Source organism: Scardinius erythrophthalmus (genome assembly GCF_964197995.2).
Source record: "Scardinius erythrophthalmus genome assembly, chromosome: 19".
NCBI lineage: Eukaryota > Metazoa > Chordata > Actinopteri > Cypriniformes > Leuciscidae > Scardinius > Scardinius erythrophthalmus.
In genome coordinates this window covers 21,944,243-21,970,527 of record NC_138239.1, presented here as the reverse complement: position 1 = coordinate 21,970,527, position 26,285 = coordinate 21,944,243, and the positions used below count along the sequence as shown (strand labels likewise).

The window sequence follows — 26,285 nt, the reverse complement described above, 5'->3', positions numbered from 1 at the left end:
TTTGTTCCCCAGGGTCTCTCTCTTTCCCCTGCTGCCTTTCTTCCCCTTTGCTTTATACTGTCCTCTGTCTTTCTTCTTTTGAAACCCCCGGCATGTAAAGCAGCAAAATGCCAGGCCTGTGTGGATATGGCAGACCTATAATCATGCTTCTCTTACAGTAATTGCTCTCGTCTGTGGAGTTTAGAGAAAGCGCTCTATCAAAGCGCTGGCTGGAGTAGGGGATCACGGCGCTGGCATCGTTCGATCGTCTCACGAGACGCTCTCAGGTTAACCCTTTCCCTTGCCTTTCACCATTACAAACCAGTTGGCGTTCGGTGAGTCTGCAACCATTTCCAAACTTTCCGTCCTGTTTAGGTTTGGCACATGTCGCTTTCTAGAGTTTATTTTGTTCCTCTGCGGGTAAATTCTGGTGTTACTTTTCTATTTACTCTACTTGCAGGACTGTCTGGGTGGCAGCGTGGTGAAACTAGAGCAAGTGTCTGCTTTCACAAAGCCCCACATTCCCCCCGATTACTCATCAGAGGCTCAGGCTTTTGCACTTAATCCAACCTCTGTCTTTATCAAAACACAATGAGCTCAACAAAACACATCAAATTATTCCATTCAAAATGCCATAAAAATAGTGGCCCCTTTAATCCATTAAAACAATATGGCTGCCTATGATTGTGTTTGCTTCGCTTAGAATCAATTGGATTACTTTTGGAACATTTGAAAAACAAAAAATCGTCAAATAGCTGCACCCTTCTGATAATTTCATATTTGACAAAAGCCGCTGTTGTTGCAACCTGTTGGAAAGCCAAAACCACCCATTGGCAGGCTAATTCATTTGCTAGCTCAAGGACCTTTTAGCTGTAAACAATGCTGGACCTCAGCCAACGGCAGTCACTTATTGTGCTTTAATACACGTCCTTCTGATTAGAAGCAGGAAAATAAATCACTTTCTTCAGCACTCAAAGCCACCAGAGAAACCCGTCGGTTAATCCAGTGAAATTGCTTGTGGCAGTTGAGTGGAGTAGAGGAGAGAGTCTTGTTATTTTAAGATGGCACCCCTGTTGTCTGTATGGAAAGGTGTTAATGCACCTGGCATGACTTGAAGGAAAAATTGAAGATGAAAGGCATTTCTTTCAGTTAATTGAGCCACTTTTGTTTAGTTACCCTCTCTAGCCTCTTAATTAGGCCAGAGTTTTCTTAGAAAAGCATTATTTTCACATGGACAGTTAGGCAGTTGTTGTGTTAGGCCACCCTGTTCACTTACCTCTAGGTCTTTATGCCATGCCTTTATGTGCAGAATTGTCTTATGTCCCAGGTGGCCATGTCTTGGTCGGGAGAGATCTGTAGACCCCCGGCTGGGAGCATCGCTCCGTCCGCAGTCTGTGGCCCCTGTTGTTGAAAGAGGATGCCATGTGGAATTTCGCCTCTGGCGGAACTTTGGCCATCTGCCTAATTTGAAAGTGAGAGGTAGCATGTGAAATTAAATTAAACGGAGGCCAGTGCATCAGCCCAGTTTAATTGGGACTGGAGAGTCAACTTTCTCTCTCTTTTCGCTATTCCAAACATCGCTTCCCTCAGTGGCACCCTCTCTCTCTCTCTCTCTCTCTCTCTCTCTCTCTCTCTCTCTCTCTCTCTCTCTCTCTCTCTCTCTCTCTCTCTCTCTCTCTCTCTCTCTCTCTCTCTCTCTCTCTCTCTCTCTCTCTCTCTCTCTCTCTCTCTCTCTCTCTCTCTCTCTCTCTCTCTCTCTCTCTCTCTCTCTCTCTCTCTCTGCTCAGTTGGGCCAAGAAATCAGATAAGAATCGCAAGGCTAAATGAGCATCATAAAAGTTAATCAGCAAAGCTGAAATAAAGCGGAAGGTAATCGACCTCGTCCTCAGATGGTAGTGATATCAATCAACCCTGTTTAAACCTGAGGTGCGAAATGAGTGGTGTGAAGTCGGTCAGTAAAACTAAGCAGACCTTTTATTTAATGTTCAGCTAGCTAAGTTTTTCACAATGACCTTACAATACATTTCCCTGTTAATCAGTTTTTGGTGTTGATTCACAGATCATCATCACTTTAACCCACGTCAACCAGCCCATGATTTTGAGTGCCCTTGTCAAGCCGGTGTTATCTGTGCAATTACAACCCTCGACGTCTAAAATGTGCGCCTGGCCATCCCAGCTGGCACGGCTCCCTGCCTGCCCCCTGCACATTTCTGCACACACATCACAGGGACCTTTTATAGTGCCCTGCTCTCTTTGTGAAAGGATTGTTGAATGCCCAGCTTTTTATAGTTACATTTAAAGGGAGTTGGATGCCTGGACCAGCTGGGGCTCATTATGGTATACGCCATCCAAAAATGCACGTGTAATTAATTCGCTCACACAGGCCCCCATCTTCCCTTGCTGCTTTGGCTCCCAAGACCCGCCTGGCCTCCGTTCTGTGCTCCTTCTGCACCTCTGAAGGACTCCTCGGCAGACCGCACAAGTGTCTGCTCACGATCAATAACCCGCCAGAGCAATAACATGCATGTGGATTCCCCTCTAAAATCCAAGGGTTGCACTGGCAGAAATCGCTCGGCTTTTACTAATTTCCGGTTTTGTGGACTAAACGAGAATGAATCATTATCCTTTCAGTGTGCACAATGCCTTTTTTCTCTGTCTCTTTTCTTACAGTTCTCTTTGGGTGTTTGAGACACTTTGACATTATTTCAGGGCCACTCTCAACCATAACAGAGCTGGAATCATGGGTAGACGGTCCGTTTTGGCTCTTTTTGCGACATTGTTCCCAGGCAATGATGTAAATTCTCTCAAATGAAATGAATAGCTCAGCTAATGCAATTTTTTTTAAGTCCATTTTTTCCTCTCTGCTGAGACAGTGCCAGGAACCATTGCTCTCTTTGACAGTGAGCATTTTCCAGTTTTCTAGTGTCAGACTGCCTCTGTTCCAGCTCTCCTTGATGGCATGGAGTTGGGCAACCTAGTTAAATGTTTCAGCAGGTTTACCTTCTCATTTGCTAAATCCGCACTGTACTTTTTATCTACTAATTTGACTTGCGCACAAAGTGAGGGGTATTGATTAAAGCTATTCAACACGTCTTATCCTTAGGCGGATAACAATGTTTTGCAATATGCTATCTGATTTCTAGCTGGTCTTTAGCTGGTTGACCAACAAACATATTTCAAAAGCCAGCTTGACCGTCATAAGATGTAATACAAGCTGTTTTTAATGCTAATCCAAGTTGAAAACACATTTTCAGCCTAAGCTAGAATAGTAGTAAATTATTTTCAAGTTGTTTCATACCTGAATGACTTACTTTCTTCTGTCGATCATAAACGAAGACTTTGTGAGAAATGGTTAAATTGTTTTTGTCTATTTAATGAAAGTCAAGGGGGTACAATACTACATTTTTTAAATATATATTTTTATGTTTCACAGAAGAAAGTAAGTCATACAGGTTAAGAATGACTGAGGGTGAGTAAATTATGACACGTTGATCTGTTAGTTTAAGATTTACCAAATTAATTCGATTTTTCAGAGTCTCAGAGTATTACTAGTGTATTTATCAGGTATATCAGAACAAACAATCTCTTTGAATTCAGTTCCAATAATCATAATGTGCTAGAGTGTCAATGGGCGACCAGTGAGAAGTGAGGAGTTGATATTTAAAGTCCTTCCTTCGTTGAGAACCGGGTTTTGGGAGGAGAGAAGGGGGCGTTCAAGGAGCTCTGTTTCTGGCAAATGAAAACAGATTGGACTGGTTATGGGAGAGGGCCTGGTTTCAGTTATACTGGAGACAGGCGTACTGTGTGAATGCCATACCCCCCACTACCACCACCCTTTACTCCATTTACAGTCTCTGACATGTTTTTTCCAGCATTACTTTCGGCTGTGCTCTTTTCTTGTTTTTTTTTTTTTTTTTAAGCATTTTTTTTCCAGTCCCCTTTTTCGCTTGGGAATTAAACAGAAGGAGAGCAGCTCACGGCTCCTGTAATCAAGCTTTCCATTTTGAGAGACTTTTTTTTGTCAGGGAAAAATAATTGGTCGCAAAGAGTTAAAATCACACTCACAAAGAGCATTTTCAAGTGTGTGGTTTGACACGCTGAGCATGCCAGGGTTCATACCGCTGAGAGTCATGTGATTATCATCATCTCTTTGACATCGGGGCCATTTTACAACTTCGACTCACGGTTATAATAATCATGTGGGAAAATGTTTTCTTTGTGCTGACAGGGAGGGGTACTTTGTTTATGCTGACTGGAGCACCAAATTTCTCTTATTATTTTGTCTAGCTGAATGCTCTCCAGACAGGGACACCAAACATTGCCTGGATAAGGCAGACCTGCCCCCCTTCGAGCATGCGTTTTAAAAACTCTCGGTCTGTCAGTACACAAACCTCTGTTTTGTTTGCTAATTGCAGCTACATCATCCTCCGTGTTTGGTCTGGCTCAGTGATTTAAATATTTCATACAGTTTGCAAAAAGGCTTTAGTTACAGTCTTTTTGTGTGTGTGTGCGTGTGTGCTGCTCTAAAATAACATTTACATTCAGTTGCAGTGCAGCCGAGTGCCACGGAAATCAAGTGCTTGTGCAATTAGTACGTTATTGCAAGCCGTTCCTCCCTGGTCTGAAGTACAGAGTGGGCCGGGACACAATGGCTGGCGCGATTATTGGGTGCATTTGGTACGCCTGATTACATTTTACAGGTGCTTGTTAAAGCGAGCCTTTCACACTCCCGACTGCCTGATGATAGGAAGCACCTCTCGCACAGGTCATGTGTTTTTTGTTCGTGCAAATGTGTCTGCGTGTGTGCGTGGGTTTTCACCACTCATGCGGTCCAACAGCCTCAGCTGCCCCTGTCTCCGTGCAGTCCATCAGGTGCAGCTCGCGTGTGATCAGGCCCTTATAAGGGCCGTTTATGATAGAGGACACACATCCTCCCCCTTTCTCCAGCCCCTGGATTCCCACTCTAACCCATGTCTGGTCTGAATCTGCTAAGACAGAGAGAACCTGTGCGCTGTGTCCTGGAAGAGCATTGTAAACACAGAGACCTTGGCCAGAGCGCACGGACGCTGCCTCCCAATCCCCATAAACACACTCATGGGTTTGTTCGCATATACTTATGAGGGCGTCCCGTTGACTGCTAAAGGTTTTAATGGTGCTGTAAGTTATGTTACACGTTCTGGAACTTATACCACGTAGCTGAATTAGACGCAGAGCCTGATTTCACCAAGTGCAACATGTTCCTGGATCAACATCTATGTTGTTTAGGCTTACAACCAGGGTTAGGTGCTTCTACGTCAGTGTTATTCACCTATCATTTCCCTCTGATTTTAGGGATAACTTATGGGTAGGGTTGAGTTTAGGGGTAGGGATATGGTTAGGATAAAATTTTCATTTGGAATGTCGTTCCAGCATCAACAAAATATCGGCAAAATCAGGCACACGAATTAGACACTTATGAATGACAGACATATGACAATGACAGAAGTTCCTCAAAGTTGTCAGATTGCATATCAAATGTAACTATCAGATGTTATTGTCAGATAAGAGGGACATTTTCTATGTGCCTTTCAGGGAAAAAAAAAATCTCTGACATCAACTTTCTACAGCTTAAAGTATTTAGTTAGGTACTCCAGACTGACCATAACACAAGCTACAACTTTTGCCATTTTTTTTTAACTTAAATAAGATATTATTTAATCCATTTATTAGTATTTTTTACTTATAAGTACCCTCCTCACATGATTTTCTTTTTTGCTAATACACTTCATCTGAAAGATAATGAAGAGTTTGTTTGTTTTTTCAGTAAGAGAGTAAGTGCATTAACAGTAGTAAAGCAAATGCTTCCAACACGCTGTCTATTTTTTGAAGCGATTTAGGTTCTGTTAGAGTCTGATTATGCCTCACATGATATCTTGCTTATTTTTTAGGATGCAAGCATCACCTGGCCTCATCCAAGCCACAAAATGCCTCTCAAACTTCTCTCGAATTTCACCCAAGCTGGCATCTCTGCACCTAACTGCTGGGTAAATAAAGGTGCCCAACCACAAGCCAAAACCTAATTTTTGCTCTGCCGTGGGAGACACCCACTACTGAGGCCAAGTGTAAAGTGTTTAGACAGACCGATCAGTGAGGCAGATGTTTGAGTCACCTTCCTCATACATTAGTCTGACAATTGCAATAGCCAGTCAGAAAGTAATTTTTCTATAAATCTCTGCCTATATATAGCACAAAAGTTTCACAAGTTCCTTTTTTACTTCTTGAAACCACTTTTATATAGTTCAGAGTTGTTGTTTTTTATATAGCTCTTGCAGTTATGTATCATTTTTGTCTCATACATTTTCCCAAAATATTCCTATAGGAGAAATAAAAATAGAATAAGAAATGAAACAATTGTTGCTATACAGTAGCCATAAATCTGATTTGATTTGCATAGGCTAGATAATTTGGTCTTGGAAGAATTTGATGAGAAATGTTTGAGATTTGCATTCTCTGATTTTAGTTATTTTAGTGAATGAGAGCGCAGTTTTGTATTTACTGCAGGGTATTCTTGATAAAATCATTCATTACTTTTATTAATTAATACATTTATTGATTATTTTTTATTTTTTTATGAATATATATACATTTTACAGGTTTCTGTGTAGATGTAATGGCAGTGCCTGGGCTCCAAACGACTGGAGATTTGTTACATCATAGAGAGAGTTTAGCCAATAAGCATATCATGTGGGTATGCTCCCTCTTGGGCCTGTACACTTTGGACCCTCTCACTCTGGCATGGGGGCAGACTGAAGAGGCTGTCCAAAAATCTGTTGGTTTGTAGTCCCGTGCAAATCAGGCTTATGCTGCGTTCACAGTGGAAGCACCAGTCATGGCACTGATGCAAAAAACATGGTACGTGCCCGGGTAGACAAAAACATGACATGAGTGGCACAAAACAAACATCCTCGCTTTAAACATTTAGACCATGATTTAACAATTATTAAAAATTTTAATACTCACTAAATGGATGAGATTATCTATAATTACCTTGCCAGTCACTTGTGATGTTTTTGTTTGATTTAGTGTCCAGAGTTGTGCAGCATTCAGAACTGAACGAGAATGTTATTTCATTTTTCTGAAATTTAATAGAGGAAAGCAGAATTGCAAATTGAATGGAAGGAAGAACAATTAAAATTATTTGAAGTTTCAAGAAATTCTGTGAATAATTTACTGAATTTCAATTTTATATATATATATATATATATATATATATATATATATATATATATATATATATATGGCTAATATAAATAAAGTTTTCTTCAAGCCTGGTTAACAGAAAAGAACAGGAAGGACAGATGGACGGATGGATATTTGTTTACCAGGGTGGGAGAACACATTATTTCCCACAATGAACTAGCTATGTTGTTGTTGTTATTGTTGATTTTTTTAAATAACTGTAATTCAGTAAATTCTTCTTCCTGTCATTCAGCTAATTCAACTTCCAGTAAGGCGTGGCCAGTGCAATTCAAATTTGATCTTCAATTCTGGATTTTACCTATAACCCTGTTTGTACCTCTGTTTTGCATTTATTTGCTTGGAGATATTTTCTAGTGATTTTATTCTTGTGTTTTAAACTCACAACATTTGGAATTCTGAGAAGTTCTCTCTTGCATTTTAAGGCAGGTACAAGCAGGTGAGGCTGGTGCTATTTAAGACCTGTGTAGCAGGATTAGGGGGTTTAGATTGCCCCCCCTCCCCCAATCTCATCTAAAAGCTGCCCACTTCCTACCTCCCCCCTATTTCCCAGTGCTGACCAGCCTGATGCAGGTGTTAAGCCATGTCTGTCCCATTCACCTCTAATCCTTTTAATTTGTTAACATGACACAGGCTTTCATACACAGAGCTGCTGACATAGGCCTTCCGCATTAGCTCTGGTTCCTCATCCAGAAACTACTGAAAGCATCTACCTTTTTCCACACTGTCGCACACACATGGCCACAATTCCACGCGGGCACACTTATGGTAATTTTAAAGCCTTATTTAAAAGCTGATGTTCTCCAGAGGGAGTAAATCCAGTGGACTGGTAATGACAGTTTGACATCCACCTTTCCCTCGTCCGCAGAGAGGATGAAGGGAGATGAGACCTTCTGTTCTCCTCTAGCTCCCTCTGCTTGACAGTGACCCAGCAAGCCACGGTTTCCTGACATGATGTTCAAAGTTCTGACCCACACTCGCACACGCTCCCCGCCTATCTACCGCTGGCCTGTTTTGGAATGACATGACCTCATTGGAGAGAAATTGTTAATTCTTCTCTCCGCCTTGCCACTTTGCTGTCACTGAGTGAGTTAATGAATTTAATTCATTCTGATTTTACTAAGCTGCTCAGCGTTCGTTTAAATTCATAAGAAATAATGCCAGTAACCCTTCAGCTCCGTACCCCCTCCCAACCTGCCTAATCCCTGCCTCCCCTAATCTCACGTGAGGAGATGGGCCACGGCGCTGCCACATGCACCCGGATTTCGCTCCATGCAGCAGAAGGAGAGGAGAGCACGTCTTTGTCAGTCAGGGGAAAAGCTTTTACACAGACAGTCATATAAATGTCAGTTCTCACGGTCACACACTTTTCCTGTCAGAGATGAATATAAATAACATCCTTTGCGTGAAATTATGACAGGATAATGGACGTTTGTGTTGGTTTATGGGAGTAGAGGTTTTGGCATTTTGCAAGGGCTCCACGCTCCACCTTAAGCACAAGTCGAAATGGCTAATCACCCGTGGTGAACGTGTTTGAGAACTCTCTTAGTTGCAAACTCAAACTTGATTTTCCTTTTGCTGATAAGTAGAAAAAAAAAGTTTAGGTAACCTTGCGGTTAGCGCACAAACTTTAGCCATGTGGCTTATGTGGCAGATGCCAGATTGAAACCGGCTTGTGCACAGCAAAAAAATATATTCTTAACAAGGATTTGTGAATTTTTCCAGTTAAAATATCTAAAAACAAGTCAAAGGCTACTGATTAAAAAGACTTTATTCTTGCATGGTGACCCCCTTTCTCCCCATCATTTCCAGTCCCGTCTCTCACATCTGCTTATAAATAAAATTGGTGATAATGGCAAATTAAAGACAAGATGTGACATGTAATTGACAGAAAGAAGGAAAAATAGGGAGAAAAAGTAGGCGAAAAGTAGTGAAGTAGTGTTGTCCAAACTGCTGAAGTGTGTTTATCCTCTTGAACTCAACCTGTCCAGTTGGGGATTTGGCAGATCGGAGGCAGAGAATGTAAAGCAGATGTTAGCTGTGGGAAATGGCTGTGCGCTGTCCAGTCCAGGTCTGCACTAGTATGTCAAGCAGGCTGTAAAAAAAACAGCTGCTTCTAGATTCCTTTGCCTCATTTACACTTAGTAAATCACCCATGATTCCCTGTTCCCCTGCTGAATGCTATCTCTTCCCCTCAGATCTGCCCACTGTCTTTGTGGCAGACAGCGCTGTCCCCACTGAGCACTCTCCGAGATGCGTAACTTTGCGGATAAGGGCGCCGCTTCTCTTTACGGCACTAGTTCCCGATTATCTCTCCTTTCTGAGGCTTTCGGAGCAGGTGTAGCTTTTCCTACAAGCGTACGTCACGTGCGTGAAAGCGTGAAGCGTTCCTCCGAACGAAGGGGAAACCGGGGGCAGGCGCAGTGCTGGCTCTCCACAGCTTTGTTCGCAGCAGCACAATGTGCTGGGACTGATTTGCATGTAATTGTTGCCTCCGATTTGCCATGATAGTCATAAACAAGACATTAGCAATTCAAGGTGAGGAATTAAAGGCCTGGGAGACTCCCAGATCACACACATGGTAATGAAGCCCCTGGCTTAATAATGCAAGAAATGTCAGGAAACTTTCCACAAGCTGGGCGGACGGGAGGGAGGCACCCCGTGCCTTGGGCTCATGTCATCTTTGTTCTAAATGCAAATCAGTTTGTCGTGACATTGACTCTATCAAATGTGGAGCGCTCCGACACCCCAGGCCCAGAAGCGGGCTGTCAGGTCTGGCTTAGTCTCCCAGGTCCACTCTAGCTCACGCGGCGGGCTCTCTCGTCCTGCGCCGCCTACTTCATGGCATTTTGAGCAATCGATCTCCAACACGGAGTACTTGTTTTTGTGTTTTCCTTCTCTGTTTCTTGTTTTTCAGTCCTCTCACAGGAAGACGTTAACGCAGCGAAGCACTGAAGAGAGCTAGTCTGTTAGCAGGAACTCAATCCCCTAGTCTGCAGGTACCATGAAATACAAGGAATATAATCTTGAACTTAATAATTTAAGAACTCCAGTGTGTGAAAAACTCCAGGCAGTTCAAAGAGAGATGACTCTGGCTCAGAAAGGGAGACTTCTAACGCTCTGGAAATTCCAAGGTTATCTGAGTAAGTCCTGGTTAACAGGATGTCCAGTTTTGAAGTGGGATTTGCAGTCCCATGTGACCAATTTTTTTCTCCTTCTTCCCTTTGCTCATCTCCAGCATGAAAAGACAGAGTCTCCCAAAAATAACTCCAAAGGTTAAGATATTAATTAAACGTTAAGGGGCGAGAGGACGGATAATGAGGGGACTCTTCACAAACAGACTGCCTAGTGCTCCAGTAAGAAAGCCCGGAATGAATGAAGGTACCAAATCAGTTGCTCTTCACTCTCGGTCTCTGCAGTCATTACACAAATTACCTCCCAGCCTCAATATCAGCCTGTACCTCTTGCAGTTGTCATAAGTAGCCCTGGTCATTAGAGTATGCTGGGTAATCAGATGGAACAAAATTCATCCCAAGCAATTAAAAAACACCTCCAAGACCCAGTTGCTGGCAATTAAACCTTTCACTGCGCATCTCGACCATCATCGTCTTGGTCTTTTTTTCCTCCAGTAATCTAATAACTTTGAGCGAAGTATTTAAAAGCTTGACCTTAACACAATTCCTCCTCAAAAACCAGATCAGATGTTTGGGTCCTTTTCATCCAAGTTATCTGTAATCTAGTTTGTTTAAAAGCCTAATCTGTTCCAGCACATAACCTTTTGAATTTGCCGTAATAAGGAATTTGCATACGTTTCTCGTATTTCACAGTGCACAGGGCGCCGAGCTGGGAATGAACGCTGTAATTTGATGGCCTTGACACAGTTGACATTAATCGTAAACTGTCTACTGATTGGCACTTCCCCAGCAATTGTAGATCCAGAGGTAAACCTGTTTCCCTCACCGAATGGTGCAGCCTTCCATAATAGCCATGATTTAATTTAGCTATTTAACCTGTAATTCCAGCAATATTTATTGAAGAGCGAGGGGAGAAAATTGGGCCATTAGGCGCAGAGGATGAATACATTGAGATGAAAATGAACACGCCTAACTGGTAGTTGACCTTCGCGTTTTGTAGCAGTTTTTATTAGCGCAGGCCACAGTAATTACTGCAAATTGAATCAGAGAGAAAACTGAAATCATTCGGTAATGAGCATTTTTATTCGTTATTGCACTTTCCGACTGGGCTGTGAGGTATGAAGTCTCCGCTCGGGGCCAGCGCACGCTCCTGAGAGGATTCCGGTACACGGAAACCCAGCTAAATTAACACTGCTGAATATTTCTTCTCAGATCTGCACCGCGAAACGGTGTTAACCAGCTTCTCTCGCTCACACCTCATACGGATATAAAGACCGGCATTATAAAAAAAAACAACTTTTTTTTAAAACCAGATTTTCTCCCTGAACCTGAGGTGGTGTTTTGTTGTTTGGTTTGTTACAGACGGTGGCTGGATTTTGTTGTGTGCCTTCTTTTAAACAACATCCTCTCGCATCCTCAGATGTTGTTTTTCTGAGCCGGAGAGAGATGGGGGAGGGGATGCCAATTTATTTGTGAGCATTGTCTTTTTTGGACGGCATATGGCACGTCCTGTAAGACGTTGCAAGATGCAAATTCAGGGGAGTCTGACTTTAAATGAAGCAGTGACAGTGACAGGAGCCCTTTTGAAGAGCACACATCACAGTACTCCAGGGAGGAACAGCAGGGGAGACCCACAATGCCGTGCGGCTCTCTCATCCCCCCCCCCCTTTCTGTCTGCACCACCCACCTCTTCCTTACAGTACAATGGCATTCATCACACAAGAGACTGGCGTTACTGTATGCACGCGGCCCTCATTTACAGGCTTATCCCGCACCCTGCCTTCCTCAAAGGGAGACTAGCCGTAGTGTCGCAATCCTGCAGCCATAACATCATCTTAGTTCTACCAATGTTTACAGTCTCATTTTGTTGTTTTACCTCACGAGTCTTGCTTTCATACCGTATAGCGTTTAGCGTGAGGTGACGTGCTGTGTCGTTTAAGTATCCATGTATTATTCCCCTGTTGTCGCAAGGGACTCTAATTTGCTTCTTTTTTCCCTCTAGCTCTCCCTCCGTAGATTCAGATAAACAACTATTTTGCCTCACAATTGCATCTCTGTTTGATGCGTTCATGTGCTTGAATAGAGACGTGTGGCGATTCTTTACACTCAGCTGCGCAGTGCTTTGCAGCCAGACGCCGCGGTTGAATGAGGCTGCCGCCATGTTTCACGAGACCCGTCTCTGCTCCGCAAAACAGCAGCTTGAGTCCTAATTAATGGGACATGCGTCGCTCTGCATATCTATCCGAGGAGAATCTAACTTAATTTTCGAGCAGGGTGTCCACACTAATAATCGTTCAACGGAATAGTCATCCTGAGGCCTGTGGAGTTTAGTCCCTCTAAATTATCATTAAGGACCAGACTACACTTAATCAATATTAAAAAAAAAAAATTCTAGGAGAACATGCCGGGATAGAGATGAAGGTGAAGCTGATTAGAGAGGTCTCAGAAGACGTTCGCATGAGGCAGGGCCTCCTCATAAGCCCAGCGCCTTACTCTAAACAACCGTAATAAGTCCAGGTTGTCTCGCTTTGGAGCATCCACAGAATTACATGCATCTGATGTACTGAAGGGTTTTTTTTAGGTTTTTTTTTATGAAATTCATGGAATAGGAAGGAACAGTTCGGTTTAGTCTAGGATGTGATCTTAATGTTACACTCTAACAAAAAATTACCCATAATTCCAAGGTGCCAAATTTAGCACATCACAGTGCTCTTAAATGCTTTTTCTACGCTTTTTCAACAAGTACCCTTAACCTGTTCTTATTAACAATTATAGTAATTTTTCACTATTCAGCAGCTTCATTTTATTTCTGTTTTAAGCTGAAAATTGTTTCCAGACAGCCATGATGAAGCACTTATGTCTCAAAGGCGTCTCGGTCAGCGGTGTAACTGTCTCTGGATCTGTCTTTACTGTACTATGACTGTAGTTTCTGTTGGAAATTTGGATGGCGTAACTGTAAATGCCGAAAAATGGGACACCGGACTCCCTCATGGGCCCAGAAAAGCTACCGTGCACGAGTGAGCTAGTTTCTCGCTCTCCCTTTCTTTCTTGCGCGCGCTTTTCCCTCTTTCCTCTGTAAGCCATCCAAGAAGCCCCCTGCCAAAGCTGTGTGTGAACCACAGCCAAACAAAACACAGGCAGCGGTCCAGGCCAGCGCGGCACGCTTCCACTAATAGAGAGAGAAAAGCTTCCAGACCCAACACGCTACTTACAGGACGGCAAAATTCTTTACGCTAGATAATAACTTAATGACAGCCTAAATGAAGTCCCTATAGTGAAAACCACTGTCAGCAAATGAGCACCTCATTAAAAGATGGTATATCCCTTTACTCCCCCCTTCCTGTCAATTTATAACCCGCCTTTATTGTGTCAAAAATCTCAAATTCCTGGAGATTTTTGCTCCTTTGTCCTTGCAAGACAATCTGGTTGTGTCTCGCACACACACACACACACACACACACACACACACACACACACACACACACACACACACACACACACACACACACACACACACACACACACTGCCCTTTCAAAGCAAATTACATAAACTATGTGACAATATATGGCAAATGAAGCAAATATCTTTTTTTCTTTAATTATCTGTGTCTTTTTCTTTATCCATTGTAAATTATATGATATAATGATTCAGGGTTTATTTTTAATCTCGTTAATGGTGTGAACAACAAACGACAATCCGTTCACCGAGCACGTCTTCAGGTGTAATTTACAATCATGCATTGGCCTTGATTTTAACGACTACCACAAAATAATCGTCATGGTAAATTTGCGACACTGACTGTGAACTGTAAAATAAAATGTGAGAACAGCAGAGAATGCATGTTGAATAATTTTTGTTCATCTTGTATCCCCCCCCCCTCATTTTCAGGATGAAAGCTAAAGTGGCTCATTGTACCTCTCAGTGCAAAGCTGAAACCTATTAACTGTCATCTTTTTATTTTTCAGTTAATGTGTCTTAAAGCCCGGCATTTGCATGCCGTTTAAGTCGATGTGTGCGGAGAGCCACGATTGTTATTAGTGATAATTTCTCTTTAATTGAATTGGGGTCTGCATGCACGACTGATACTGCCGATGACACACACTTTCACACAATACTGTCCTCGTTCTCCTCTCCCGCCCGGCAGCTGGGCCTCGTTGGGAATATCTAATTGAAAATAGAATCAGCCAGTGCTCAGCATGAGAAACTAATCACTCCAAACTTATCAGGAGAATGGGCAGGCTGCAATTCGGTCCTTTCATTTCGAAATCAGAGAAATCTGAGATGTCAGAATTAATTGCAACAATGCAAAAAAAAAAAAAAAAAAGACATCAGTAAATGTCTCTGTGTGGAAGTCTAAGTTATAGGTCATGTTTAATGTATTTGTGGTGCTCTTTTTGTATTTGTAAAGGTAAATGTGTACATATTGGTGCATGTAAAAACTAACACCCAAATTATTATTATTATTTTTACTTACTAATTTTTTTAAAAATTTAGATTTATTAATGCATGCTATTCAGAAGTATTGTTTTATATTACATAATATATACATATTTATTTGTGTGTGTGTAATATATATATATATATATATTTATATTTATTTATTTATTTGAATAGATTTTTTTTTATGTGACACTTTCTGCTGATATAAAAAAATGTAAATTAAAAATATAAATATTTATAAAATTCAATTAATAAAATTCAAAACAAGTCCTTACTTAGAATCCAATCAAATCACATAATTTTCAAACACATTATGCTTATGTTATATATTCTTATTTCTGTATGCATGCATGCATTTTATGCATTCATGAGTGTGTTTTTATGTGCATGTATAAAGATAACGCTTAACTATTAATTATTGCATTAGCTAGTATTAGATACATTTATTATTTATGTATCATCATTTTGGAAAATACTACCTGTATAAATGTGTGTTTTGTGATCATTAAGTGTATATGATTCATTATGGTTTATGTTAGGTATGAATGTGTGCAAACGTGTGGTGATACAAAATCCGATAGCGAACAGCTACAGCGCCCCATGCCGACGCAAAATCCGTGGATACATCCACCTAAACCTGAGCACACTCAGTGTTGGTAGCAGGAGAAGTGCTGCAGGTTTTCTCTCCCTCTCTCCCCCTCTCTGCCTCTCTCTTCCTTTTTTCATATGGAAATGTGAAATAATAGGGTGATTAAATAGAGCTGTATATTAAAGTACAGCTGACATTAGAATTAGCATAATGTGCTCTCGCCTCGGGCTGCATACTTTATTTGCCATCTGCGTCGGACTCCAATCCCCTCGGGAGTGCAGGCGCTGAACACTTCTCAATAAACTCACGCCCGAGTCCCTTCAGCACGGCCACAAATACCATTTCAGGCAGCGACCATTGATTCGTCTTAATTGTGGGGCAGAAATGAACATTCGGCCCCCTGATGACTTCTGTTTGTCTGCAAAAGGATCAGCTAGTACAGTAGCCTATGTTTTACGCCCCGGTTGTTAGCATAGAGAAAGGCTCTCTCTCTCTTTCTCTCTATCTCTCTCTCTCACACACACACACACACACAGAGGAAAAGAACAGTGCCTGGTAAACACAGACGTTACTTGTTTTCTAGGCTTTCTTTACATGGAGCATTAGTCTTTGAATGCATCTGCCATAAAACAAAAAGAGGAGGTTGGAGGTCTGTGTGTGTGTGTTTTATGTGTGTATGCATATATGTAGGTCTTGAGAGGCTGGGGGAAGATGGCCATTGTGCTGGAGCTTATGCTCTGTCCGCTGTAATTAAGTCAAAGGCTTTACAGGACAAGGGTAGAGGTAAACAGATGTTCTTATGAATGCACATCAGCCACATAATAATACACCCCCCCTCCCCACCCCCTCCAAGCGAACCTTTAAAATGCATTTAAGTGTTTGTAAATGTTTATCTTTTAAAGTTTTTTTGATAAAGGACATTGACTGAAAAAAAAAAAAAATCGACATGTCATATATCAGCTAATGCATATCATCCAATAGAAGATTTTTGTTTTAACCCTCATGTTCTGTTAAGAGTGACTGTTCATGCTTTATATTTGAGGTCTCAAATGGTTAATGTAAGAAACTCAATTGAAATTTAGCCTCCCCCTTTAAATTATTATTATTGTAAATTATGTTTCTCTGAGCTAATCAAAACCCATATATATATATATATATAAATGTTTGCATTATTTTTTCTAGAATTGTGTATGTGAACATTTTTTTCATTAAAACATGTTTTGTACCCGTGGTATCAGAGACAGAATTTCTGATTTTTCATAGAAGATGTTTAAAATATTTGTTTATAATGAGATTTTATTAGGTTAGGAAAGTCATTCAGAATCAACATATGTAAATGCTAAATGTGTTTTTTTTTTTTATTATTAAAGGGCATTGGAGTCTCAGACCCCAAACAGAACATGAAGGTTAAACTAATGATGATGGTATTTCTCTAAGTGCAGAAGGATGCTATGGTACCTGCAGAAGAAAACGTCACATTTTAGCATTTACAGGTGTTTTTTTTATTTATTCATTTTTTTTATGTTAATGTGGCAGTTTTGAATTTTTTTAAATGAGCATAGCACTACTCTTTTTTTTTTTTTTTGGTAATTTACATTTTTGTGTGCTTACTATTCAAATTCCTTGATGAAATGTTGCATTTCAGTATACCAATAAGATGAAGCTTCAGGCTATTGCTGTATATAATCCCTTGTCTCTGTTTCTTTCAGATGAAAACACACTCCACTGTTTAGCATTGCTTTTCGGCAGCATGTAAAGGAATGCTAGAACAGATACTAACCATTCATTCTCTCTGCTCTTTTTGATCCTTCACAATGGCCATGATTGAAATAGACACCCATGAGGGCTTCCTAGTCCCAGCTTTTCCGAGCCCTGTGTGTGACTGCCGCCCCATTGTTCTCTCAGCAGTTGCTCACTCTCGCACACATACATATACATGAAAACACTCATAAAGGTACACAAAGCACAGCCAGAAATCAAAAACCTGAACAATTACAGCAGCATATGTTTTCCTGCGTATCCTAAATTGCTGCATTAGGTCAGAACAGCAAGCTTTCATTAAATAAATAAATGAAACTCATTTCCTAGTGCACAATTACCATTTCGACTTTGTAGATTTTTTTTTTTTTTTTTTACACCAGTGCCCCAGGAGTACAGCAGAGATGGTTTAGCATCCTTTTTCACTGTATACTCAGTACACTTGGCTTGTTTGTGCTGCCATGGTAATGAGTCCCCTTTGCATGGCGGAACCGATGTAACGGTGAAGTTGTAGCATCAATTAGTCATGTATATTTAAAGCTCCAGAGCCGCACCAAGCACAGGAGCCACTTTTTAACACATCCTCTGATCCGAGAACTGATACTGTTTATACTTTACCTGAACCCAGAGTGTATGCAAACTTCACACATTTAACTTTCTTGTATTTAATTATATAATTAAAACTGTAGAATGAAGAATAAAATTGTTATCAGAGAAATTGTGCAATTAATTCACTGGTGAGACATTTTTTTGTAATCAAACTTGCTCTCAGAAAAGCAGTGATTCACTATGACGTCATTAAGGGGGAGGGGGCTTTCCAGGAAGTGTAACTATAGAATAAGATAAAAACGTGAGAGGAAGTAAGAAAAACAATCTTGAGAAATTCTTAATGGAACAGTAAATAATACCCTTGAGCTGTTTTAAATGCCACAGACTTTAACGCTCACACCGGTGCACTTTTTCCCCCCACAGCCTCTTAAATCACAGGCAGTGTTTTCACTCCTTATTTGAAACCATTTATCTTGATGTGTGCTCCCCCTTCCCCCCCAACCCAGACCCTCCTCTCTCATTTTTTTTTTTTTTTGTTGTTTCTTTGAGGAGACAACTTAAGTTTATTTGTTTTATAGTGATGAGAGTCCCCTAAATCACAGTTTAAATTGTACTTTTCCAATTTGGTGGCATATTACTCCAGCATCCTTGGACAGTCTTGGTGCTTGGAGGGTTTCCCAGTTTAGTGTTCTTGCCTTGCATTATACTTCTAAAATGAGTCAGCCATTTGTGAAAAGCGAAGATTAAAGACAAGCTGAAATGGGAAATGTAATGTTCACACTGCGCCAGCCCTTTGTGGAGCAGTATGAAAATGCACTTGTCAAAGCTCTGTTAACTATGAGTTGCCCTGTTCATGTGACAGCATGATGGGCACACGACAATGCCCATTGCACAAAGTGCAAGGCAAATTTAGAGAGGTGTCAGATACCTCAAAGTTTGTTCTTTGCAACATGTAATCATTCTTGACCATATGTCTCATTTTCCATCAATTCAGATCTGGTTTTAGGGGGTTATTTATTTAGCAGGGCTAAATTTCTACCACTATGGCACAAGTGTTGTGGTAAAGACCTGCAGAGGTTTTAGAATGAGACGTAAATAAAGATCTTTGTTGTTTTCTGTTTGGTTGCAGGTAGAGATGAACCTTCGAGTTACATATGCACGACGTGCAAACAGCCCTTTACCAACGCCTGGTTCCTTCTGCAGCACGCTCAGAACACGCATGGGATCCGCATATACTTGGAGACCAACCCCTCGAATACCTCCCTGACCCCACGGATCACTATTCCTCCCCCCATTGGTGCTGAATCCATACCACAGTCCCCATTAACCAACTTTTTGGGGGACAACAACCCCTTCCACCTCCTACGGATGGCTGGGCCCCTACTCCGAGAGCCCCCACCAGGATTTGTGGAAAACCGCCTCCCCAATACGCCTCCCTTTGTCAGCCCCCCTCCACGCCATCATTTAGATCCCCATCGCCTGGAACGCCTTAGTGCAGAGGAAATGGGTTTAATCTCCCAGCATCCCAGTGCCTTTGAGAGAGTGATGCGCATGACACCCATGGCCATGGAGTCCCAGTCCATGGATTTCTCCCGCCGACTTAGAGAGCTTGCTGGAAACAACAACTCCACTCCACCGCTGTCACCAAGCCGTGCTAACCCTATGCATCGCCTCCTTAATCCCAACCCCTTCCAGCCGAGTCCGAAGTCGCCCTTTCTGAGCACCCCTCCGCTGCCTCCCATGCCCCCTAACAGCACCACTCCGCCACAGACACAGGGAAAGTCGAAATCCTGCGAGTTCTGTGGCAAGACCTTCAAGTTTCAGAGTAATCTGGTTGTTCATCGGCGAAGCCACACGGGCGAGAAACCCTACAAGTGCCAATTGTGTGACCATGCCTGTTCTCAGGCTAGCAAACTGAAACGCCACATGAAGACCCACATGCACAAGTCTGGCTCCATGACAGGGCGCTCTGACGATGGCCTGTCCACCACCAGCTCACCCGAGCCAGGCACTAGTGACGTAACCGGGGAGGGTATGAAGAACAGGGATGGCGATTTCAGAGGTGAGGGCATGGGCCCTGACAACGAAGAGGAGGAGGAAGAGGAAGAAGAGGAGGAGTTGGAAAATGAGAGCAGGCCTGAGTCAAACTTCAGTATGGACTCTGAGTTCTGTCGGAATAGGGAGAATGGCACAAAGCCACCTTCGGATGAGAAGAACCTCTCCTTGGGGAAGATGGTGGAAAACGTAGGACTCAGCTCCATCCAGCAGTACAATAACTTAATAGTCGACAATCGGAAAAGGTTTCCATTCTCCAAAAGGGTCTCAGAGGGGCAGAGGGATGTGGGCGACAATGATTCAGTAGTGGGGGAAATGGACCAAGTGGAGCGGGCAACTGTAAACGGAAGGAACTGTGGCTCGGGCGACTCTTTCTCAGGCCTGTTTCCCCGCAAGCCCACTCCCATCACCAGTCCTAGCCTTTCCAACTCCTCTAACAAGAGGATCAAAATCGAAAAGGATTTGGACATACCCCCAGCCCCCCTAATCCCATCTGAAAACGTCTACTCCCAGTGGCTAGTGGGCTATGCAGCATCCCGCCACTTCATCAAAGATCCCTTTCTTGGCTTCACCGATTCCAGACAATCTCCATTCGCCACCTCCTCGGAGCACTCCTCTGAGAACGGCAGCTTGCGATTCTCCACGCCACCTGGGGACCTGCTGGACGGGGGCCTCTCTGGCCGCAGTGGTACCGCTAGCGGAGGCAGCACCCCGCACTTGGGTGGGGGGGCCGGACCGGGCCGGCCCAGCTCGAAAGAGAGCCGGAGGAGTGACACCTGTGAGTACTGTGGGAAGGTGTTCAAGAACTGTAGCAATCTGACAGTGCACAGACGCAGCCACACAGGCGAGAGGCCCTACAAGTGTGAGCTTTGCAACTACGCCTGTGCCCAGAGCAGCAAGCTCACCCGCCACATGAAGACACACGGCCAGCTCGGTAAGGAAGTGTACCGCTGTGACATTTGCCAAATGCCCTTCAGCGTCTACAGCACGCTCGAGAAACACATGAAAAAGTGGCATGGGGAACATTTGATGACAAATGAGGTCAAAATTGAACAAGCAGAGAGAAGCTAAGCCAGATTTCCTATTTTGCCTCACAATTCCTTGATTATAAAAGGGGTAGCTGGATACTCTGTTTTTTTTTTTAGTCTGTTTTTTTGTTGCTTTTTTGTTTGTTTTCAAGTTAATGGTTTGAGTTAGTTTGTCCTAAGAAACTGCCATCTGAGAATGATAAAGACATTAAAGAAGAGAAAAAAAATGCAAAAAAAGAGGGAAATTTAATTTGGAGCCGGAATAAACCGCCTTATTAATGAGTGGATACATTAGACAATATTTTAAATGGAGCCTTTAACTGTGCAATAATTTCTGTATTTATTGGATTTTAAAAAAAATGTTTTGGCATGTGCAGGTTAATTTTTAGTTCATCATTTTTTTATTCCATTATCTTATGATTTATTTCAAATGCTGAGATTTTGTTGTTTTTTAACCCAAACAACATCCTGAGATTTTTGTTTGTTTGTTTTTAGCAAAACAGAGTATCGTTTGAGAAATCCATAGGCCGCTGCTTACAATGTAGATTATTTAAGCTACACGTGTAATTTCTTGAAGAGAAGCCGCATTCAATCTTCAAATTTCAAAAGCTGAATTGAGAAAGCTATGTCTTTCTTTTTGTTTTCCTTTTTGTTTATTATTCATACTAAATGAGCGGACAACAATCCTTAGACCTTGTAGCACAAACTGATTATAAGCATGTCAATCTAATTGGGAATGTAGCACTGAATATCAGTTTTAACAGTAAATCTAAAGAGGACTGTGGGGCTGAAAACCTGTCTACTCGAAATCAAGGAGAGGAGACTATAAAAACAGACAAAAGCGAAGGCAGCTGCTTATCGGTACCTAGTACCGACCCAGACAACGCTAGTCATAGGATGGATTGTGCTATAGGTCTCAATAGTGAATTTTAATCGCCAGCACCCTTTCCATAGACACTGCACTTAATCAAACCCGTTTGATTTTGCTGAACAGCACAATAATGGTAGAAGGAAGACGGCTTTAAAACAACTCAGGGTGAGCTGCATAGCTACTTCTGCCAAGTCTGCCATCTGATCTCAGCCGTCTTCTCTGATAAAGCAGTCCAGTCCTCTGGTTCAGCTCATTCACAACCCTCGTCTTGTCTCGTCTCCACACTTCATATTACACTGCCGACCACCCTTAAATGTCATGAATCAACTCCATCTTTCACATAAAAGTGGCTTGTCATACTACATTGTTGTTAAGTTAAAGGGACAGACATCTAGGCCAGAGGATGAGGCAGTTTTTGTACACTAGGAGGGTGACTTACACACACACACACACACACACACACACACACACACACACACACACACACACACACGCACGCAGGAAGAGAAAGAGAGAGAAGGGTCTTTACAGTCCAATCCGGGTTAGTAAACCTAAAAGCACATTAGTCAAAAGCAAGGCAGCATCACTGTTCTGTTTCCATTGACTGACATTTAAATCTAAACATTGTTATTTTGTGTTCAGTTCTGTTGTGTCATTTTTGGGTATTAGGGGCTGCGGTTCTAGAGGGAGTCACCACTTTAACCAGATTAGATTAGAATGAATTCAATTATACGTTCAACAATGTTGTCATTCTATTACAATGTTTCTTAAATCACTTGAAACAGCCCTATGCATTTTTGTACATATATATATATTTATCAATCATTTTGAGAGACAAATTTATACTGCACAGTAAATCTGATTAAAGTTAAAAACGTATATGATATTGACTTATCTGGTTAATGTGGTCATATCCCGTGTGTCAAAGCCATCAGCAGGTATGCAGATTAGTCAATTGCACAGTAAAGAGTGTATGTCATGACCTGTTGAGCGTGTGCTAAAACAGTAAGACAATTTTTTTCTTTCTTTCCTCTCATTCAGGACTTCCTGTGATGTGTAGTTGAACGCATTCTCAGAAGTAGCAACACGCTTACAGAATGCACAGCTGAATTTTCCCATTTCTTTTCTCTTCTATCCAACTGATTTATTGGCAGTTAAACAGCCTTCTTTCGACAAGATGCCCTAACCAGCGCAAACGATTGAAGCGAGGGAATATCGTGGTTTAAAAAGAGCAAAGCAAACTAATGAAAGAGAGAGAGAAAGAAAAGTAAACATACACAGCTTTTCGCAGTTGACCCGCACTTTATTATTTTGATTTACATATTTGAGAACAATGGCGAAAACGGCTTCTGAGCAAGAAATTATGTTTAAAAACGGATTTATTAGGCCTTGCTAGAGGGAGCATCTGAGATTGAAGTGCCAGTGTTGATAGGCTTGGCTTTCACAATGCTGGCACTATAAAAATGAAATTAATTTATTTGGACAGTTTTTGTACTGCCATTCAATTTGACATGAGTGTGCCTTGAATACTGATCTTCCTATTTATTGTCTTATAAGACAAATGCTACACTTTTGTGATGCAAAGAATTGAAAGAAAAAATTAAGTCCATGTGGTTTTAATCTGCTTCTAAAAGAATAATGATAAAAACAGATACGTAGGTCATTTAAAGAAGTTGGACAAAATGAGAATTAGCCAGCACAATACTAATGTGTGTCTATGTGTGTATATATGTATGTATATGTACATATAACTGCACAAAAACACACACAATAGGCAAATATATAAATATATATGTAAAATTTTTCACTTCAGGACAGGACTGCGTCCCTTGAAAATAATGGATGATTCTTTTGCTACAAATAGTCAAAGAAGAGACTGGACAAAAATCAGGAACTACAGAAACTTTTTTTTAAAAAAGAAAAGAAAAAAGAAAAAAGTAAAACGTTTAGTGCACTCTGTCTTAAAATACGTTTACAGTATTGAAACAAGTACAAGGGTAAAATGATATTTCTGTGTATGTGTGTTTTAAACAATTCTTTTTTTTTTTTTTCAAGTTTGCTTATAAAGTTTCCTGAATGCCATAGTGGCGTGTGTATATTGGTTTTTGGTGATGGGATTTTAAGTATATATATATATAAAAATATATATATATATATAAATATATATGACATTTCTCTTGTTTACTGTAAAAGTATACCAGTATTTGTAATATTGGAGAATGCCTGGGCAATTTACAAAAAAAAAAAAAAAAAAAAAAAAAGGAAAGAAAAGAAAAGAAAAAGAAAAAATATTTTTCCCCCGTTATAATTTCTTTCTGTCTTTTTCATTTTTTTTTTTTTTTTTTTTTTTTAAAGATTCATTTTACAGTCCAATTTAAATTGTGGGTCTTTAAAATGTTTTGTCACTGTAACTGTAAAAGTCTTGAGTTTTAGTAACTTTTCTGCCTTGGGTGTAAGAAAATAAAGATTAAATCGATTAAAAGAGAACTGCAATGGGGCCAGTGACTTTTACGTATGGAAAGATGATCACAGGAAAAATACTGAGGTTCCTGTCATGTGTATCTTTCTGGTTTCTTCTTCAGTAATGAATTTTCTTAATGGCTGGAATGAAATACATGTGTAGGCACTATGATGTGTTTATGTGTGTGTGTGTGTGTGTGTGTGTGCGTGTGTGTGTGTGTGTGTGTATATATATATATACTGTATATGTACACACATTTGGCAGGATACAATTGTGAAAATTGAAATTAAAAAATGTACAGATGAGTTTAAGAGGTTGTCTGACCTTTTACTGTAGCTACATATACAACAGTAAATGTTTTGTTCACTCTTATCTTGGTTGTAAATAATTTTATATGCTTGCCCAAACTTTTACTTTTCTGTCCACCCCCCCCACCCCCTTTTTTTTTCTTTAAATTTGTGTGTTCTGACTAGCACTGGCAGCAGTCTGTCTTTATTTAAACAAAGCCCCTTCTTTCCTCTGATTTGGGAGCGTAATGCCTGATTTCTGGGGCCCGTAAAGTCCAGGTCTTTTAGCATGAGAAGAATAGAGCACAAATACAAAATGTTTTACCTATTCAAGTCATTATTGTGTCATCATTTTCTGATTGGGAAGTAAAGAAAAAGGTCTGGAAAGTTTGGAAGGTATCTCTCTCTCTCTCTCTCTCTCTCTCTCTCTCTCTCTCTCTCTCTCTCTCTCTGCACACACACACACACACACACACACACACACACATACAGGAAACAGTCTCGCTCATAATATGTCTAAAATAATCGACACAGGGGACTTTTTAAATGTGTAGGTAACAGGATAGCCAAGCCAAGACAAACCTTGCTGTATATGATCTTCTCTTCAATTGTGCGCAATTCACATCAAAGCTTTTTGCCTCCAACCAAAGGCTACAATTAAAGTCATTAAGAGCTACTAAAACTGACCACACTCACACAGACATGAATCAATCAGCCTGACCCACCATGTATTCTTTCGAACCCTTTCCCAGAATGTATTAACCTCTGGTATCTGCATCTTAAAAAAGATGTGGCACTTTGTGGAGGTCAGAGAGCTCTGTATGACTGTTTGTCCACTTATTTATACAGTACATTCATCTCAAACTGACAATTATGTTCACTTGTGTTATACTAGTTGTTTTTGAAAGCTGCCCTTCTGTGTATATTTTAGTCTTTTTTTCTCTCTCCCGTATTTCCAAAGCATTAGAAGCTGATGCCCCTTGTTTGGACTGAGGCAACTTTGGTATGCAGGTCTTGAATAAAAAAAAACAAGATTTTTTAATGCTGTTTACTCATTATTTCACACTTCACGATTCATCATAATGTTTAAATGTGTTACTGAGCTAAAATATTAAACCTTTTATATGAAACTGAAATGATAACACCAGTGAGGGTGGGGGGCTATTACACTCAGTATATTCAGCTAGCTTAGCTTCATTAGCTTCTGTTTGCTCTGATGCCACAGATAAAACTAGACTACTGTAATCTCAATTTAACTGGCTCCCGGGCACGTTCTTGTGCGGGAATTCTTAAAGGAACGCAAGACTTTTTAGAGCACATAAACATATGTGTTTTAAATTCTTATGTGTTTTTAGTTGAAATCAATTTTCAAGTGAGATCTATTTAGTCAGACTGAAAAGAAAAAAACAAAGATGCAGATTACCTCACGCACTCGTCTGTCATTATGAGGCCATTTTGTGGAGAGTGGCAGAGCTCCATGAGTCGGAGGGATACGGAGCCCCTCCCGGGACCTGTCGAGGGTGGGTAAGCTGACTGATGGCTGGCTCTGCAGGTGCCCCATTCGTCGTGGGCCCTGGGCGGTGAATTAGCGCTCATCCCGACTGCTACGGCATCATTAAGCCTCCTCGTATCCAACTCTCCGCGGTGTTAAAAACCCCGACGTAATGCTCTACCTCGGCCAGCCATCGACACCTCCCGGCGCATCCCGATGGGGTTTAAACTTCACGCGCTTATAAAAGAGGGTTGGATTACTTCAGTGTAAGATTAAAAACATGGAAAAAGTATAGTAAACTAGGCTACTTACTTTCTGGACTGGCCAAACATAACAAATATACTGAGGAGTTATTTAGCTTACTGTGAATACTACTGTGTAAATGGATCAACGTCTAACAGTATA

At 41.2% G+C, this 26,285-nt stretch overlaps 1 protein-coding gene across 2 annotated transcripts in view; it reads left to right on the top strand.

Annotated features, from left to right (window-relative positions):
* Positions 1-25,422, top strand: part of bcl11ba (BCL11 transcription factor B a) — a 51,052-nt gene extending 25,630 nt beyond the window's left edge. The window contains exons 3-4 of one of the 2 annotated variants that reach the window (XM_081394396.1): positions 18,820-20,675; positions 22,682-25,422. In XM_081394396.1, coding sequence (XP_081250522.1) covers positions 18,820-20,675; positions 22,682-22,704 — 1,879 coding nt within the window. In that variant the 3' untranslated portion in view covers positions 22,705-25,422. Of the gene's footprint in view, positions 1-18,819 lie in introns of both variants that reach the window. The other variant, XM_081394395.1, reaches the window with a different exon arrangement.
* Positions 25,423-26,285: the final 863 nt, after the last annotated feature.